The sequence below is a fragment of the Motacilla alba genome, chromosome 19 (assembly GCF_015832195.1).
Source record: "Motacilla alba alba isolate MOTALB_02 chromosome 19, Motacilla_alba_V1.0_pri, whole genome shotgun sequence".
In the NCBI taxonomy this organism is placed as follows: Eukaryota; Metazoa; Chordata; class Aves; order Passeriformes; family Motacillidae; genus Motacilla; species Motacilla alba.
The window spans coordinates 10,950,017-10,968,362 of NC_052034.1; the positions used below are offsets into that span (position 1 = coordinate 10,950,017).

At 56.5% G+C, this 18,346-nt stretch overlaps 2 protein-coding genes across 2 annotated transcripts; one reads left to right on the forward strand and one right to left on the reverse strand.

Annotated features, from left to right (window-relative positions):
- Positions 1–254: 254 nt before the first annotated feature.
- On the forward strand, positions 255–12,976 carry LOC119709684 (nuclear envelope pore membrane protein POM 121C-like). Its single transcript, XM_038157730.1, is given in 14 exon segments — positions 255–385; positions 469–672; positions 936–1,097; positions 3,227–3,307; positions 3,586–3,757; positions 4,701–4,792; positions 5,533–5,603; positions 6,291–6,415; positions 6,808–6,910; positions 7,133–7,303; positions 7,633–8,384; positions 8,386–9,370; positions 10,219–10,347; positions 10,558–12,976. Coding segments are annotated over 14 exon segments (3,234 nt in total). The 5' UTR covers positions 255–290; the 3' UTR covers positions 10,650–12,976.
- A 276-nt stretch (positions 12,977–13,252) lies between these two features.
- On the reverse strand, positions 13,253–16,632 carry NSUN5 (NOP2/Sun RNA methyltransferase 5). Its single transcript, XM_038157733.1, has 10 exons — positions 16,434–16,632; positions 16,195–16,317; positions 15,880–16,054; positions 15,694–15,802; positions 15,304–15,442; positions 14,833–14,948; positions 14,346–14,524; positions 14,061–14,265; positions 13,837–13,989; positions 13,253–13,709 (listed from the first exon to the last, which is right to left on the reverse strand). Exons 1-10 carry the CDS (start codon positions 16,524–16,526, stop codon positions 13,616–13,618), a joined length of 1,386 nt encoding a protein of 461 aa, XP_038013661.1. The 5' UTR covers positions 16,527–16,632; the 3' UTR covers positions 13,253–13,615.
- Between the last annotated feature and the right edge of the window lie 1,714 nt (positions 16,633–18,346).

Sequence of the window (18,346 nt, forward strand, 5' to 3'; positions counted from 1 at the left end):
CCCCGCCTCCGCGGCACGCGCCGAGAGGGCCGGCCGCGCTCACCCTAAGCTCCGCCCACTCGGGAAGCTTCCGCCCTGCAGTTGAGCCCCGCCCCGCCCGCCCCGCAGAGCACGCTGGGAGCGGCGGGCGCGCGGCGATGGCGGGCGCGGGGCCGGGCGGGGGGCGGGATGGGGTCGTGAGGGCCGCGCTGGCCGTGGCCGCTGCGCTGGCGCTCGCCTTGGCCTGGCTGCTGCTGCGGGGCGCGCTGCTGGGCGCGGCGGCGCTGGGCGCGGCGGGCGCCTGGTGTGCCATGCGGCCCGGCCCGCCCGCGCCGCGCCCGCCCGGCAAAGCCGCCGCCAACGGGGGCCCGGCCGTGAGGGCCGCGCCGCGTCGCCCGCAGCCCGGGTAAGCAAGGGGAAGATGGGGGTACAGCGGGTGGGGAAGGCCCGGCCCTCGTCGGAAGCGCTGACCGCGCTCTGTCCCCACAGGCTCCCGCGCTGCCGGCCGCAGGCCCCGCACCGCCGGTACCCGCTGCCTGAGGCTCGGCCGGCCGTGCCGCTGTGCTTGCCCGCCGCCCGCTGGGAGGGCGGCTCCCCCCGCAGCACGCCTTGGACCCGCCGTGCCGGGCCGCTCCGCAGCCCCGTCACCGTGAGAATCGCCCCGCCGGCCGTCGGCATCGCCCGCTCCCCGGCGTGAGTACGGGGGAGACCGGGACACACCTGGGGGAGCCCGGTTATCAGCCACGGTGGGGACCAGGACACACTGTGGGGGACGCTCAGCCGACTGCTGTGCTCGGGAGCAGCATCCCATCCTGAGCGCTACCATGTGGCTGGGGGGATGGTGCTGTCCAAACCTTCGTGAAGGGCTGCAGGGGAGAGTTCTGCCCTCCCTTCTGTGGAGGGATCAGACCGGGGACCTCAGCCTGTCTCATACCTCACTCTGCTCTGTTCCACAGTCTAGAACAGCTGGTCTCGCCTCTGGCCTTCCCAGCCACCAGCAGCCCTGACCCGTGTGCGAAGGAGACTGTGCTGCACGCCATCAGGGAGAGCAGGAAGAGGGCTGTGGAGGAGGAGGAGGAGGACCCGACTTTTGGGAATGATCAGGAGAGCAAAAGAAGGTAAAAAGGGAGGAGTTCAAGTTGCAGCCAGTGTGTTGGGAAGGTTACAAATGGGATTCTTGTTCCAGAGGTGACAAATGGGATGTGTCCCAGAGCATGCCAGGCCCCATGAGACCTGGAGTCAGGGCTGGAAAAGTACTGTGAGAAGTGAACTGCAGAGAGAAAGCACATGCCATCCATCACCCAGCCGTGCTGCATCTGGAAGTCCTCCTTTGCAGTTGAAGGAACGTGGTTTAGGTGTGGGTCCAGTGTGTTCCTCTGCCTGGCTGGGATGTATTTTGGGAAGCCTCGGTGGGAGCTGGCTTGTCTCCTCACAGGGATTTGAAGACTGAGAAAGCATGGTGGGAAATATCGGTATCTGGTGCGGGCTCTGCCCTTCCGTCAGCCCCAGGCTCCCAGGAGAGATGGGATTACCAGGTGGAAGCATTGCACTTGGAGAGCTCCAAGCACTTCCCTTGTGAGCTGATCTAGCAGAGGGAGGTGAAACAAGAGAGTAAATGAGACACTGCTGCTTTTGTTACTCAAGGTCAGCAACTTCCATCCCTGAGTTTGAAGGAGGGAGGGTGCTATGTTTTTGCCAGTGTCCTTAGGAACGACAAGGAGCAAATCCTGAGAGCCATGGTCTGCCAGAGCCTTTCCAACCACCCAGCCACAGCACTGCCTTGCTGTCCCACCCTCCTACTTTTCCGAGAATCACAGGATGATTTGGGTTGTAAGGGACCTTAAAGGTCATCCAGTGCCACCCTCTGTAATAGGCAGGGACACGCTCTACTAAACCAGGGTGCTCCAAGCCCTGTCCAACCTGGCCTTGAACCCTTCCAGGGATGAGGTAGCCACACCTTCTCTGGACAGCCTGTTCCAGGGTCTCACCACTCTCAGAGGGAATAATTTATTCTGTATATCCAGCCTAAATTACCCTGCTTTCAATTTGAAGCCTTTCCCCCTTGTCCTATGACTACACTTCTTGGTGCAGTCTTTCTCCAGTTTCCTTGCAAGCCCCTTCAGATTCTGAAAGGCTGCTGGGATCTCCACACAACCTTCTCTGCTTCAGGCTGAGCAGCTCCTGATGTCTCAGCCTGTTTCCATAGGGAAGGTGCTCCAGTCCCCTTACCGAATTTGTAGCTCTTTTCTGGACTTGCTCCAACAGTTGCCTTGTCCTTCCTAGTTGTGTCCATGGAGGCTCTTCCAACTGGGCTGGGATGGGGAGCTGAGACACTGCTTGGGCAGTGCCCAGGGCATTGTCCTGCACTGGGGCTGCTGCTGGAGGTGGCCCAGGGAGCAGAGCAGGGTAAAGCCGGGCACATCATCCTCTTCCAGCACTGAATTCCTATCTCTGAATGCTTGCGTCATTGGATCTGAGCCACTCACGAGCCAGTCAGGATGGCAACAGAATGGGTGCACAGACAAGATCAGCTCAGAGTATTTTTCTTTAAACTGTTTTTGTAATATGCCAATACATAGCTCTGCCAATTTTGAAGGCGTTAATGTCTGGCAAGCACGAGGAATAGTTGTAGATAGAAAATTTCGTGTTCTTGGGGACAGAAAGGAGCTGTGTTAGCTGGAGAGTGTAGAACCACCTGTGCTTTGGAGTCAGCTTGCCCTGGGCTTGAGGGGAGCGCCTGGCCAAGTGACAGGGCTGTCCTACACCTCCAGTTCCACTTTACAGCAGGGTGTCCTTTGTGATTTTGACACTTCAGATCCTCATGAAATCATAGTGGGAAGGGGAATTCAGTTTTTGGCTTGAACTGTCCAGGGCACTGGTTAGGAAGAGGTCAGAGATGGAAGTTTCAGAGCTCAGGTCTGTTCAGAAAGACTGAGCAGCTCATTTCTGGAAGTATTTTGGCTTAAAGTAATGGATTTAAGCTTTTTTTTTTTTATTATTAAGCAAAATTACTGTGCCAAGCAGGCAGCTGGAAGAGCTCCTGGTCTTTGGGGTGAGAGTCAGTGAGGACAGGTCCACAGGGAGAGAAAATCTGCAGCAGGGCATAGGTGGGGGAAAGCTCTGTCCCGAATATTGGGTGCCAGGAAAAAAAGCAAGGTTTGATCTCTCTCTGGGTGCTCAGCCTGCCTTTCCCCAGGCTGGGAGAGGCTTCTACACTGTCATAGGCTTTCATGCTCTCTTCCCACAGGCGCCACGACAGCAGTGGAAGTGGGCAATCAGCATTTGAGCCACTGATAGCCAATGGTGCCCCTGCTTCTCTTATACCCAAGTAAGTGCCCAACGGCCAAAAGCAACTCCTGCGATGGGAGGGAGCAAATGTCTGTGGGATCTGGAAAAGGGGGCCTGGGTATTGCTTGCAGAGCCTGGCTTCAGAGCAGAGCAGGAGAGACTGTGGTTGTGCCTTCAGTCTGTCACTCTGTGATAGCAAGGCTGTGCTGCTGCTGAGAGTTGTTTCTAAGCAGGATTTCCTTCCTCCACCTGCCCTGCATGAAAAGGACCAATGGGCAGGAGCGGTGAGGAGCTCATCAAACCTTCATTCCCCTCCAGGCCAGGCTCTCTGAAGAGGGGCCTCATCTCACACTGCCCAGATGACTGCTCCAACAAGAGGTCTCGCACCTCGTCCATGAGCTCCCTCAATAACACCTACACTGGTGGGATCCCCAGCTCCATCCGCAATGCCATTGCCAGCTCCTACAGCTCTAGCCGGGGCCTCACACAGGTAGGTAGGGACGCTGTATCTTGACATTCTTTTGGGATCACCTGTGCAATCCTAGCTCTGTGTGAGGAGACACTGGTGTGGCAGGGTGTCTGGACCCAGTGTGGCTCAGCCTGGCAGTCTCACCACCCCAGAGAACAGGCGAGCTGTGGGCCATGGGCCAAGCAGCAATTATTTGGTTTTTGGAAGAGTCCCAGGCTGAGTTGTACTGCTGCTTTTATACCAAACCAAGAACGAGACTGTTTTCTCCTCTCTCCTGCTTCTTGGTCAGTCTGCTAGACTGGACAGATCCAGGTGAAGGAAAAGAAAATGGTTTTGCTGCGCTGACATCTTTTCAGTGGGAGTCAGCAGTGTGGGAGCCATGTGTTCCCATTCTGACACAGGTCCCACCTGCTGATGGTGATGGAGCACTGCTTGTGGCCTGGCTGGGCTTGCAGATGTGCCAGGGACAGATAGCCATGGCTACTGGAGCTTTGTCTGTGTGGGGAAAGATTTGCTCCAGGCAGTGGGAGGGAGGGGTTTGCTGGGGCTGCAGGGAGTCTCACCCTTGCATTGGGATCCATCTGTTTTGAACTCCTGGCAAGGAGGTGCTGCCTTCTGCCAGAGCAGCCCCACACACGAGGGTGTCCAAAGCAGTTGGGTGGCCTCTATGTGTGTCACACAAAGGCAAGGGCCCAGCAGTGTGCTCCCTGCCTGGGCTCAGCCAGGGTGGTAAAGGCCCTGGAGGCTGCTTGTTCCTTACGTGGATTCAGCTTACGCTGGCCAGATTTTCTGCTCCCTAAAATGTGGAGGGAAATTTAAGTGGTGGTGAAGCAGGAGAAGCTCTGAGCTCATTGGGCTCAACAACCATGGCTCTGGGCGATGGGGCTTATTGTGGGTGAGCAGGGGGCCTGTGCTTTCTGCCAGATCCATGCTGAGTTACTTGCGGTATCTCTCTGCATTCCAGCTGTGGAAGAGAAGAGGTGTGAGTGTGTCCCCTCTGTCCAGCCCAGCGTCCTCCCGCCCCCAGACACCAGAATGGCCTCTCAAGAAAGCCAGGTAATCAGCTGATGGCCAGCCAGCAATAGAGCAGTCTTTCCCAGCCATCTTAGCATGCAAGTCCCACTTTCCACTGGAGCTGGGACAGTCCAGGCCCCTCTCCTACACATAATGATGTAGAGACCCACTTGTGTCAATTGGCCTCCCTGTCACCTTGTCATGCTGTGGCGTGTCTAAGATGTGTCACCCCTCCCAAGCAAGGCCCACTCCCAAGCAAGGTCAGAGATTTAAGGGCACAGGTTGCCGCAGTGGTGATGGTGCCTGGTGGCATTGGCATGGCCTGGATTGCCAGATCGTTAGGAAGACACAGGCCCTGATTTTTGTTATGTCAAAGTCAAATCCCAGGATCTGTCTTTTAGTGCCTGCCTTGGAGCACAGCCTGTGTTTTCCCCTTTTCCAAATCAGAGGAGCCTGAGCTTATGTCAGAACTAAAACTGGCACAACCACCTGGATGGGCCCGACATGCAAGGGGCAGTGACAGCCATCTGAGACCCCCAGCTACCCTCCTGAGGCTGACTCATCTTGTGGAGGGTGCGCAGGCTCAGCCAAGCTGAGTCTGGAGGAGGAAGCAATTCCTCTGCCTGGAGTTGGGCAAAGCTTTTGTCTTGAGATCTGTTTGCAGGAGGCAAATAAACACCAGGGATACTCCTGCAAGTCTTCAGCCTGTTCAGTCTCATCCTGCTCCCTGCGGACAGGGCTGGGCCCAGAGTTGACTGTAACTGTCCCTCCTGCTTACACAGGGAAGAGGAGTCACAGCGTTCCAATGCTTCCACCCCAGTGAAATCAGACAAGGAGCTGCAGAGAGAGAAAGGTAAGTGTAGGTGTGCCCCGGCACTGCACCCAGGTCACCAGTGCAAGCAAGAGAGCAGGACAGGAGGCAGCTGAGGTGTGCAGTGGGATTGGCTTGAGGGGTCACCTGGAAACTTGACATGTGCTGACCCCAAGGCAGTGGCACTTCTGCTGGCCTCAGTGATTGCTGTAGTGGGATTTCCAAGCTGACAGTGTTGGGGTGCTAGCAGATGCCTGGGAGCTGGTTTGCAAAGGGGAGCTCCAGCTCCCAACCCAGCATGGGTCAGGTGTCAGCCTTGATCCACAATCTGCAGTGGCATGAGTAGCACTCAGACCAAATTCCAGTCTGAGCTTATTCCAATGCTTCTTCAGCTAAAACAGACAGGAAATCCTCTGTGCCTGTGGCAGATGGGCCCCATAATACAGTGCCAGCTGTGGCACGTGGTTTGAGTGAGGCAGCGTGTTGGCACAATCCATGGAGCTAGGAAGGGGCTGCTGCCCTGCAGAGCCCCACCAGCCTCATGTCACAGACCTCCTGGATGTGAAGTTGCTCTTCAGGGTATCACAACCTTGTCCTCAGCTTCAAACCATGCCCCTGGCCCTGCCCTCTGAGCAGGGCCACCCAGAGTGGGGTCAGAAGGGACAGACCCGTCACTACAACCAAACACTTCTCTGCCCAAAGCTCGGCCTGACTTGTCTCCTTCTATAGTTGTGGAGTCACCGGTGTGGAAGAAGCAGAATTCCCTGAGCCCACCATCTGCTTCGCGGAGCAGTGGGAAGCGCAAGCGGAAGATCCCGTTGCTGTCGTCTTTCCGTGGGGACCAGCTGGTGCTGGTATGTTGCTGTCTCAGAGCCCTTTTGGTCCCACTCTGGCAATAGAATGTGCTCACTGCAATTTCTGCAGGGCTGGGGGCACACTGACCTGCCTGCCCTCAGGAAGGAGGCCCCGTCCTTGGTCGAGTGGGAAGTGACGCTCTCCCCAGCCCCAGTGTCTGGTGGGCTGCGCGTGGTTGTGCTGCCTGCTGCCGGACCAGGTAATGGCCTGGGGAAGGCCTGCCATGCCCTCAGTGCCACGCCGGGGGCCCACCAGTGTTGGGGACTGGAGTAGCTGCGGCAGGACCACCTGCTTCACAGGGCTCACCACAGACAGTCGCCAGCACACCTTCAGAGAGGCTCTGCCCGCTTCCGTGGGAAGGAGCTAAGCTGCTGCTGCTCTCTCTTGGCAGCCCCCACCACCTCAGCTGGGCTACTCCATCACCTCAGAGGACCTGGATGCAGAGAAGAAGGCAGTGCTGCAGTGGTTCAACAGTGTCTTGGAGGATAAGGCTGGTAAGGATGGGCTGGAAATGTGGAGGAGTAGGAACAAGGTCGGGTCTGGGGATGGTCTTGATGCCTTCCAGCTGAAAGAGATCTCCTGCTTTGTGGTTGCTGGGTGAGGTTGCCCAGGGCTGTAGGGTATAGCTGTAGTTTCCCTGCCTGTTGGGAAACTCTGCTAAGGGTTTGTTCCTCACAGCCAGTTGTGGGTCCTGATATCTTGCTGTTTCCTTGTAGATGCAGTCCCCAGCACCACTGCAGAGATGATGCCTGTGTCCAAGCCACCAGTGTTTGTTGTGACCTCCCCTGGGCCTATGCCTGCCTCCACAGCTCCTGTCCTGGCCAGCTCCTCACTTCTGGACAGTCTGAAGAAGATGCAGAGCAGCCAGGCTGTATCCACAACACCAGGTGAGGAGGAGGAGGAGAGTTGGCACAGTGGAATGCCAGCAGAGTCAGGCAGGTGCAGCAGGAGCTCCTCATTGTCTCTGCATGAGGTAGCTGACAAAACCCTCTGTTCAAATGCTCTGCTGGCAGCAGAGCTAGCATTTAGGGCTTGCTTTGGGGATGCTGAGCCCCTGGTCCTGCTGGAGGCTATGATAACCGTGGAGGGCTAGGTGTGATGGGTGCTCCAGGAGCCTTTGCAGCTGTGGGTCAGTACCTGACAGAAGGGTGGGCTTCTGAAGGTGTCCCCCTTTTGAAGGTGTCCCCCCCATCAATAAGCTCTTTCTCCTTTCCAGACTCCACTGGAACTGTGGCAGCATCCCAACCACCTCCGTCAGCTGCACAGCCACCTGCTCCTGCTGAGTCATTGGAGTCAGGCTCTCTGCCTGCCATCTCTGCTGACACCAAGCCTGTGCCTGTATTGAGCACACCTTCCCCCAGTGTTCCCTCTGCCCTGGTGGTGCAACCCCCCAGCAGCCTGGCCCCTCCTGTGTTCACTGAGCTGGGCCAGACCCCCAGCAAGCCTCCCTCCTTCCCAAAGCCAAGCATCCTGTTCGGGATGCTGAACACCCCACCAGCCAGCCAGCCAGCAGTGACTGTGGGCACTACTGTGGCCACCACGGGCACTACTACACCCACTGCATCCACTGCTGTGCCCACCCCACCCACTGCCATGTCCACCACAACCCCCATCTTCAAACCTATCTTTGGTGCTGTGCCGAAGAGTGAGAATGCAGCAGTCTGCACGGCTGTCACTTCCACCACAGCCACCATGCCTGTAAGCTCAGGTCCTGCCTCAACGTCCTCCACGTCCTCCATATTCAAGCCCATCTTTGGCAGCATCACTACAGCTTCATCTCCAGTGAAAGTCTCTCCTTTTGCCTTCAAACCTGCAGCACAGCCAGCCTCAGAGCCGACAACTGCCTCCACAGCTACTCTGGCAGGAATCACGGGTCTTCCCAACATCATCTTCACCACTGCAGCTACAACTGCCACCACTCAGAGTTCCTCCACGGATGCCGCCATTAAACCTGTCTTCAGCTTTGGACCGAACCCACCTGCCTTCCACTGGCCCTGTTGCCAGTGTGACTGTAACTGCTGCCACCTCCACCAGCACAACACAGCCCTTCCTGTTCGGAGGCCTCTCCAGCTCTGCTCCCAGCACAGAAACCAGCTTTGCCCCCTCAGGGCCTGTGTTCCAGTTTGGGAAGCCACCTCCGGCTGCAGTCACTGCCACCACCAGTGTCCCAGGAAGCCCTGCCTTCGGCCAGGTACCTTCAAGCTCAACGGTTGCTGCCACCACTGTGGGCTTTAGCATATTTGGGAGCACTACCCTGACCACCTCTGCCCCAGCCACCACAGCTCAAGCGCCGCTGACATTCGGCTCCTCCGTTTCAGCTTTTGGCAGCTTTTCAGCCAGTGCAAAGCCACCGCCACCATACCCTGGCACTGGGAGCCATCTCGCCTTCAGCACTGGGGCTACTGAGAGCCAGGTGCCCACCAGCAAGCCTGCTGCTGGCCCCATCAGCTTCACCCCCCCGTTCAGTTTCGGAGCCTCCCCGGCACAGTCGGTGGCTCAGCCAGCATTTGGCAGTGGTGCCCAGCCAGCTTTCGGCACAACCAGTGCCCAGGGCTCCTTTGGCACTGGCAGCACCCAGGCAGCATTTGGGACCACCACCTCGGTGTTCTCTTTTGGAACAGTCACCTCCACCACATCCAGCTTTGGTGCCACCACCCAGACCACAAGTAGCAGCACTGGTGCCACTGTCTTTGGCACCACCCCATCTCCATTCACTTTTGGGGCCAGCACCCAGCCGGGCCCCTCCACCAGCGCCTTTGGGATGGGTACGCCAGGCCTCAGCAGTGGTTCCCCAGCTGTGGCCTTCAGCTTTGGGGCTGGGCAGAGCGGGGCAGCCCCAGCAGCAACGCCCTTCGGCTCATCTCTGCCGCAGAGCACACTGGGAGCGCAGGGCCAGAGCACGCCCTTTGCCTTCACCATGACCAGCACTCCCAACAGCAAGCCTGCATTTGGAGGTGAGTCATTATGGAATCATGGAATGGGTCATGTTGGAAGGGACCTTTAAGATAATGTTGATCCACTCTTCTGGCATGGGCAGAGACACCTTCCGCTAGACCAGGTTGCTCAGGGCCCTGTCCAACATGGCCTTCAAACATTTCCAAGATGGGATGGGGGCAGACAGGCCACCTTGAGAGTCTAGAGTTGGGCAGTAGTATTCCTGATGGACCTTGCCAAGGCTCCCAGGATCCACAGCCCTGGTAAGGCTGGTGCTCCTGCTATGCAGAGCCTTGCCGTACAGAGGGAAGGCACTCACGGCACTCCCTGTAAGGATCCTGCCCCTCTGGGGAGGGGAATCCCTAAACTCTGCTCATTGGCCCCTCTGAAGGCACCAGCTCCCTAACTTTGCCCATCCAAGTATCCTGCAGGAGCTGAGGTCATCTGAGTTCTTAAGAACCATCTGGAACACCTTAGTGAGCTGGAATGCTGCCAACCAGCAACTGCCATCACTTCATGCTTGCTGTCAGGGTTTCCCTAGCACTTCAGATCCTCGCTGGATATTCCCAGCTCTCATGGAACTGAAACCCACACAGTGAGCAACTCCTTGATCTAGCAAGATCAAGGTCTTTGTTCCTCCCTGACAAATCCTTCTGTGTGGCCCTGCTGTTCAGAGAGCCCAGGGATTGTCTGGAGAGTGTAACTTTGGCATTAAAAGGACTTTTCAGGAGCAGAGGCAGGTTCTGGGGGATGGATTGTGGTGCTTCAGCCCCCAGAAAGCATCCTGTGCCTCCTCTGGGTGCCACCAGCTCCCAATGGCTCTTTCTCTTTTGTCAACCCTGGTTCACAGTGACCTGTTGCTTTCCAGGAGCTCCAGTGCCCACCTTTGGGCAGGGCACACCTGTCCCTGGAGCTGTGGGCAGTGGAAGCAGCACCCTTTCCTTCAGGACACCCAGCACTCCTGCCTCAAGCTTTGGAGGAGTCGGCACTTCCTTTGGTAAGGAGGGAGTTGGTGCTCCAGCCTTGGGGAGCTCATGGGTCATGGTGTCCCCTTAGGCTGGGGACAGTGGTAGGGCCAGGTGTTCTCTGGGAGGCGGCTCAGGGAGTACATACTGGACTCTTGGTGATGCCAAGCCTTCCATTCCTCCCAGGGTGAGGATCTCACTGATCCCAAAACTAGCAACCTGAGCAACCTTTCTGCTTCCAGGTTCCACTCCCGCCTTCTCCATTGGGGCAGGATCCAAGATGGGCACTCGCCAACGGCTGCAGGCACGAAGGCAGCACACCCGCAAAAAGTAACCCTCGTGCTGCTGGGCTCTACTGGCTCATGTGTGGGGGGCTCTGGACTAGAGCTGTCCCTATGGTGGGACCAGGCCCCGTCCCTGACACCCCCTGGATACCATGCTGGGACAGGATAAGCCAAACTTTTGTTACTTGAACAGTTCCAGCGCCAAGACTGGACAAATCTCTGTACATATCCACAATGTTCTTTCCCTCAGTTTATTTTGCCTTGTTTAATAATGTGTACATTTCTCTCCATTTGCTTCTTCTAGCTGTTTCCATGTCCCTCCCCAGCCCTCAGCCAGCCCCAAGGCCATGTCCCACTCAGAGCTTGGCTGGTGACATGCTGTGATTCCAAGCTGCTGTCAGACACCGTCTTCACCAGGTCCCAAAGTCTTTCTCATGGTTCATCCCATGGCCTGGTGAACATGGTCCCATGCCTGCAGCCAGGGTGGGTTCCAACCTGGCTCTGTTTCGGTGCCACAGGTGACTGGCATGGGTGTGGCTAGGTGACACTGCTGGCACCTAATGTCCTGCTACCTCCAGCTGAGGACATGCCATAGCCTGGGACCTGGGTTGGAGGCATGAGGTGAGGATGGGGGTCCCCCCACCCCTCTCCCATCTCCGCTGCTGCTCAGTGGGGCTTTGGGCTGCCCCCACCCTCCTCCCCAGTTCTGCTTTATCTGTGCTCCTGTTCTTGCACTCACTGAATCGAGTTTGGAGGAAGAGCTAAACCGTGTGTGTGGCGGCATGTTGGTTATGCCGGATTTGCTGTTTGGAGTTTCTTTTTTGGGGGCACTAGTCCTTGGGGGAAGACTGGCTAATTAGTGCCCCAGCTAATTGGGTGTTGACAGTAGCATCACTGCGTGGCTGCTCGTGCTGGGGAGTTGTCCCTTCTATGTCGTGACTAAAAGGCAGCTAGGACACAGGATTCCAACCATGGCAGTCTCTCCACTCCCTTCTCTCTCCTTCCCCTCTCTTCCGCACTTCAGGTGGCTCTGGAGTTGCTCACAGGAGTTCAGAGCATATGCATTCTCCCCTCCATCCCAAATCCAAATTGTTTTTCATTTTTCAGCTCATTTCCATCCCAGTGGGTTTTACTAGCTCTTAGGAGCTGTGGTGCTGCCTGCCCCTGTCCCCATCCAGCCACAAGTGGTATTCCCACCCTTCTCTGCCTTGGAGCTTCTGTGGAAAGAGACTGCCAGAGCTGGGGGTCACCAAAGGGCCACCCCTTGCCCTGTCCCTGGTGAGGGATGGGCACTCCATTCCCAGGAGTGCTTTGCTGCTGTGTTTTTACTCTCCGAGCCGTGTGAGTGTGTGTGTTTGCTGGGGTCTAAATTTAAAAAAAAAAAAAAAAAAAAAAAACCAAGAAAAAAAATCACAAATATTTAAACATTTTTTAACAAAATAAAAATTTATTTTTATATTTAAGCTAAATTGCCTTCAAATTCCTTCAAGCTTGGTTCAGTGAAGTCGCCTACCCCGCAGCAGTTAGTGTTTAGCTGTTCCCACCCTGGCTGTGCCTGCGGGAATGCACTGTGCTGGGAAAGGCAGCTGCATCTTGCAGGCTCTGCCATGCTCCCCCCGCTATTCATCATCCCCTTACTTTTACATGTGACGTATGTGGATGTGACTAAATCTTTTTTTGTTTGTTTTTTAAAGTTTTTAATTATTTCTCTAAGGGTGAGGAGCAGGAGCTCTGATGTTATGGTGCTGAGTGCCAGGGTCAAGACATCTCTCCAAGCAGAAAGGGCAGGTGATGGGCTCTGTGTGGCACCAAGAGGACACAGCCCGGTAGTAAGGGGGCATAGAGGACCTCCAGGTGCTGGTGGGAATGTTCCGGCCATTACCCACCGGCATAGCTGAGGGTGCAGTGGGCCAAGAGCATCCAGGCTGGGAAAATATGTCCTTGGGGTTGGAGGAAGCAGAGGGCAAGGGGCTAGTGCCTGCCAAGACTGACCCTGGGTGTCCTTCCCTCTGCCCCAGTTAGGATCCTGGGCCAGGAGAGCACCTGCTGCCCGTCCTTGAGGTGCCAGAGTTTGGCCAGGTCAGCTCTGAGAAGATGGGGATGAGCTGGGACAAGGTTGAGGGCACCCTGTCTCTGGGTCCTGCCCCCAGGTAGCTGCCCTGTGTAGTCCCACACACCTGTGAGGAGCCAGGCTGTCCCTTCCCTGCCACACAGGCCCTGCTGGGAGAGCCCCTTGTGCTTGGTGGGAGGCTGGGTTTTAACTGACTGAAGACTTGGATCATTCCTGGTGTGGCTGATGAGGATTTTAGTGTGAATGTGCAATTTTTGTTTCCTTGCTTCTTATGTCTCCGGTTTAAAATAAATATGACTGTGTTCACTTGGCTGTGCCCATGTGTGTTTCCTGGGGCTGGGATTCCCAGGGCAGGATGGTGCTGGTGGGGCTCAGATGCAGCACCCTCTGGCTCATGTGTCCTTACTCTTCCAGTTCAAAGAGAGGGACAGGATTATTATTATTATTATTATTATTATTATTATTATTATTATTATTATTATTATTATTATTATTATTATTTCACCTTTCTTTTTCCCCCCACTATGCCCCTACTATGAGCAGTGCCAGTTTCAGGGCAGGACTACACAAACACACTGGAAAAAACAGTAAAGAGAGAGAAACTTTTAATGTGCTTCATCCCTACAGTGAATTCTTTTTGGGAGGCAACATGATAAACTACCCTTAATCCAGATGGAGGACCCCAGCCCTGCAGGGTGCAGAGTGCAGATTGCCTTGGGGGCAAACCTGGGGCGGGGGTTGGCTGCAAGGGGTAGCCCTGGGTGAGCAATTGCCCCTTCCTGGCACCAGGGTGGTCCCAGCGTTAGCACTCAGTCCCCGCTGTTACAGAATTCTTGCTAGGACTGCAGTTCGCACATAGCTTGACTTGTGTTCAGGCCAGTATGTGTTCCCCACAGCCCCAGCTGTGCAGGGGTTTGTCCAGAAAATGTTGTTTCACTCTATCACCTACTGCTTTTTCTTTTTTCTCTTCTTGGGAGCTGCTCCTGGCTCTGTTCCCTCTCCTAGCTGTGGGTTCTCTATGGCTGCTGCAGGCAGGGAGCTGTGGACAAGAGCAAACGGCCTGAGCCACAGACACCCCCGCACACCCTCCCTGGGGTGCCCAGAGCACTGCCCTGGGCCATGGTGCTCCCCAGAAGCAGCTGGAGTCCCCCACAGCCCCCTCTCACCTGGGGGCGGCAGCCTCTTCCCTGCACTGCTCCAGCACAGCCACGAAGAAGCCATGGGTGAGGGTCTCTGCAGGGGAAGCACGGAGGCAGCTCTCTGCTCCAGAGAAGGCTGCGAGTCCCCGGCAGGGCCAGGATGGGAAGGCAGTCACTAGCCTGCGGCATGGAAAAGGGGTCAGTACCAAACCCTGCCCTACAGCCCCCCAGGTTCCCTGAGCCAGACCCACCTGAAGGCCGAGCCCCACTCCTGCAGTACAGCCTGCACCACATCCTCGTTCTCTTCCTGGTGTAGGGAGCAGGTAGAGTAGACCAGGCGCCGGAGAGCTGGGAAGCTCAGGGCATGGTTGAGGACGCGGCGCTGGAAGCCAGCCAGTGCCTGCAAGCGTTCAGCACTCGGGGCCACCTCCTCCCCTGGCCCCCGGGTTACCATCCCTGTGGGACAGGAGCTGTCACCTGGGGTTTGCACACCCACAGCCCAGTTCCAGGTCAGCAGCTGGAGCCCCACACGTTACCTGAGCCACTGCAGGATGGGTCAAGAAGGATGTGGGTTACCCTGCTGTATTTGGGGTCTCTGGGGTCCACGGTCAGGAAGTCCTGCTGGACCAGCTGGCAGCCAGTGACCCCTGCCCGTGTCAGCAGAGTGTTCATGGTGGCCACGCGCTTGGGGTCCACATCAAAGGCAAAGATCTGTCTGAAAGCAGAGCAAGCGCCCAAGACAAGCCATGAACAGACCACCTGGCCCCCAGGAACACTCAAATACTGGGCAGGCAGACCTTGAGAGCTGCCTCCCCTCTGGCAGGGTTATGGAACAGGGCCGGGGGCTGGGAGTGAACCCCTACATGACTTCATGTCCCCTCAGGTCCTTCCAGTGGCCAGAAGTGACCAGCTCACCTGAGTTGGTGACAGGTTGTAGCTCCTCCTTCCACCTTCTTGTGGGCTCAGGGGGACCAGGGCCACCTCCCCCCTTCCCTCCACCCCTGCACACAACCCTGCCCTCACCCCTTGTTCTTCAGGATGGCAGCCAGGTGGCTTGTCTTGTTTCCAGGGGCAGCACAGGCATCGATGACATGGGAGCCAGCAACAGGGCCAAGGAGGAAGGCAGGGAGGCAGCTGGCCTGCAAGAGGGCAAAGACTGTCAAGAGGGGCAGAAACACCTGGCCCCTCTTCAGGCATAGCTGATGCTGTGGGGTCACAACGACCACCATGACAAGGCCAAGGCCACTACCACACTCCACCAAAAGCCTTGCCCAACCCACAGCCCCCGGCTCCTCCCAACTGCCACAGGGATTTTATACCCCATGATTTCATCCTGAACCCTCAAACAACAGAAGCAAAGCCCCAGGGGAGTCACACTGTTTCTGCTTTGACTTAAATGCTGCAGCAAGCTGAGCCATTGTGGAAGGAGCTCACCCTTCATCCCTGTCAGTAGTTTTCCTGCCCCTGCAACATTCTGCTCCCCAGTTCCCCCACCTTGTCCTGCAGAATTATGTGTCCTGAAGTATACAGCAGGTTGTCATGGAGGTCTGTCTGCGGGGGGAAAACCAACAGCTCTGGAAGATGCAGATCCAACAAGAATTTTTTTCCAGAAAGGGCCTTCAGCTCCTCCACACTGTCCACAAGACACAGGGAGCATGAATACAAAGTCCTAATCCCAGTGCTCGCAGCAGAGCCCAGGCTCTCTGAGAAATCCCTTCATCCCACAGCTCCTCTCCAGCTCCAGGCAGCATCTAAGAGTGGGGAGTGATAGAGACCCCAACCCAACCACTCTGAGCACTAAGCTCAGCAACCCTTCAACCCACCAGACCTCATCCCACTTGCTGACATGCCGGAAAAGGTGAGGTAGCAGAAAGAAATACTCACCTGGCTGCCTTGCCTAGATAGGCATATCCCTGGCGCTTGAAGAACTCGATCACATTGTCCACACAAGTCTTAAGGGTGTTGACCCGGACGTAGCGTGGGACCTGGGAGGCTGCAGGGGCCGGACAGGTCAGACACAGACCCCGCTGCTCCCAACACAGAGTGCCCATCCAACCCGAGCCCACTCACCTGCGGCGCTTACTGCCTTCTCAGGGGCCAGCAGGTCTTCGTTGCGGCTCACCTTGTGCCGCACCTTCATGCGGGCCAGCTCAGCCTCCAGCCTTGCCCGGTGCCGCCGGGCCAGGGCCTTCCACCGGCCCCCGCACTTCAGCCCCTTGCCGAAGAGCAGGTCATACACCAAGACCTGCAGGGAGGGGACGAGGTGAGCCCGGCCACCGCTCATCCGGGACACCGCGGCCCAGCGATTCTGCGAATCCGGGACACCGCGGCTCCGGGACATGGTCCCACGACACTGCGGCCCAGGAACTCCGCGGACGGCCGTACCTTCGCCAGCTGCGGCGCCAGCTTCTTCTCGGCCTGCAGCAGCGCGGCTCCATCCAGCAGCTTCTCCAGCACCGAGGCGTAGCGGAGGGTCTCGGACACGAGCGCGTACAGCTGCCGGACATGCTGCGGAGCAGTCAGCGATGAGCGCTACCGGGCCCGCGCCGGGCTCCGGGACCCCCCCGCCCTCCCGGGTGCGATTTCCCCCGGCCGCCCCGCACCCCCGTTCCCTCCGGTCGCACCGGGAAGCCGCTGTTGTACACGAGGCTCTTGAGGCCGCCCTCGCCGCGCTCCAGCCCCGCCAGCACCGCGGCCGCCGCGCTGTACAGCGCCATGTGCGCCCCGCGCCGCTTCCGCCGGGGCCTCCGGGGCCACAGGGGGCGAGCGCGGCCCCGCTCCGAGCTCGGTGCCCGGGGCAGAGCGGGCAGAGGGCACGGGGCGGAGCCGAGCGGGCACCGTGCTGGCGCTGCTAGGCGGGCAGCGCCGGCGGAAGGGTCCGCGTCACCCCGGCTGCATCCTCATCGCAGTGACCCTGTGAGATACAAAGCTGTGTTTCGTGTCAGGTACACACAGGCAGCATGTGTGCTTATGATTGTAATATGTATAGAAACTGATCATAGGACAATTAAAGAATGAATTCCAAAAAAAAAAATAACTGAGGGAGTAAAGCATGGAAGAGGGCCTTTGAACTTATCCTTTGTTTGCAATTAACTTTTATAGCATCTAAAATAAAGCTTTAAGGATGTTGCTACTGGACAAGAACTTTTTGCACGTAGCTAAGGATTAAACAGCTTTGCAATAATAACCTTTTGAAGTATAATTTTAGAATATTGCTTGTAGTAAGGAACTTTGAAAATATAAGTTTAGAATATATGTAAAGGAAATATGCTTATCTAAACACCTTAGCAAAACAGTAAAAAGCAGCTTGAGAAAGGAAGATGAACATCAACCCAAGGATTGATAGCTTCGACCAAGGGAAGCTGGACATCACTGCTATGAGATTTATAGTCTTTGCAATTAAAAGGTGGGCCCACATCTGGAGTCTGGACCGCACCAGCTGGAAGACCTCTTTCTTCTTTCGGAAGTCGGACCCCACCATCTGGGAATACTCCTTTCTGGGGTACATCCTGAGAAAACTAACTCACAATAGTGTATAGAATTGTGACGTAAAAATTAGGAATAGAAACTGCTGAGAAAAGCTTATGTGTGCCCCTATAAATATCTGTACGCCCCAACCATCGGTGTGCAGTTGGAGGGAAAACTTCCCCCACTGTACCCAGCGCTGTTTTGCTCATACTTTACCACCTTAATTAATAAATTGATTGCTGCTTGAATATTGGCCTAGTCAAGCTTCTTATTTTTAACAACCCCGGCCAACCCAGTCACCCCTGTCACCCTGGTTACCCCGGTGATCCCAGCCACCTTGTCCACCCTGGCCACCCCGACTACCCCATCATTACAGTGACCTCGGCCACTCTGGTCGCCCCGGCCAGCCAATGACCCCGGTCACCCCCATCATCCTGGCCACCCCATCATCAGTGACTTTGGCCAGCCCAGTGACACCAGTGACCCCCGTCACCCTGTTCATCCTGGTGATCCCAGCCACCCTGACCAACCAATCACCCTGACCATCCTGGTTACCCCAGCCACCTCTATCACCCCAGTGACCTTGGTCACCATCCCTGGACAACCCATCCGGTCCCTGCATGTGGAAGCACACTGACATTACTACTGATCGTTAGACCCTGTGGCACCCTGTGCATGATAGGTTGGTGGGGATTTGCTGCAGACTTTGGTAGTGTTCATGCTGCACTCAAACAGAGCAAAGAATACCCAGCCCTGAAAAGAGCAGTCTGCTGCAGGAAAGGGATCTGCTCTGAGAAAGAGGGATCTGCTCCGGGAAGCTCAGAGCTGTATGTGGAGGGTAAAGGATACCCCAGAACAGCCACCATAAGGCAGTATCCCAGCAACCTGGACATGGCTTTAAGACTGTCCCCGAACCATCTGGTGCAATGGATCAGTCACTCCTCCAGCATGACCAGCTCCAGGGAGACCTGGATCCAGGAACAGGCAAGAGCTACTTTGCAGGGTCTGAAGGGTTAGCAGTGGGTGCTAGGGATCAGTCATCTTGTACCTGAACAATCAAAGGTTGTAA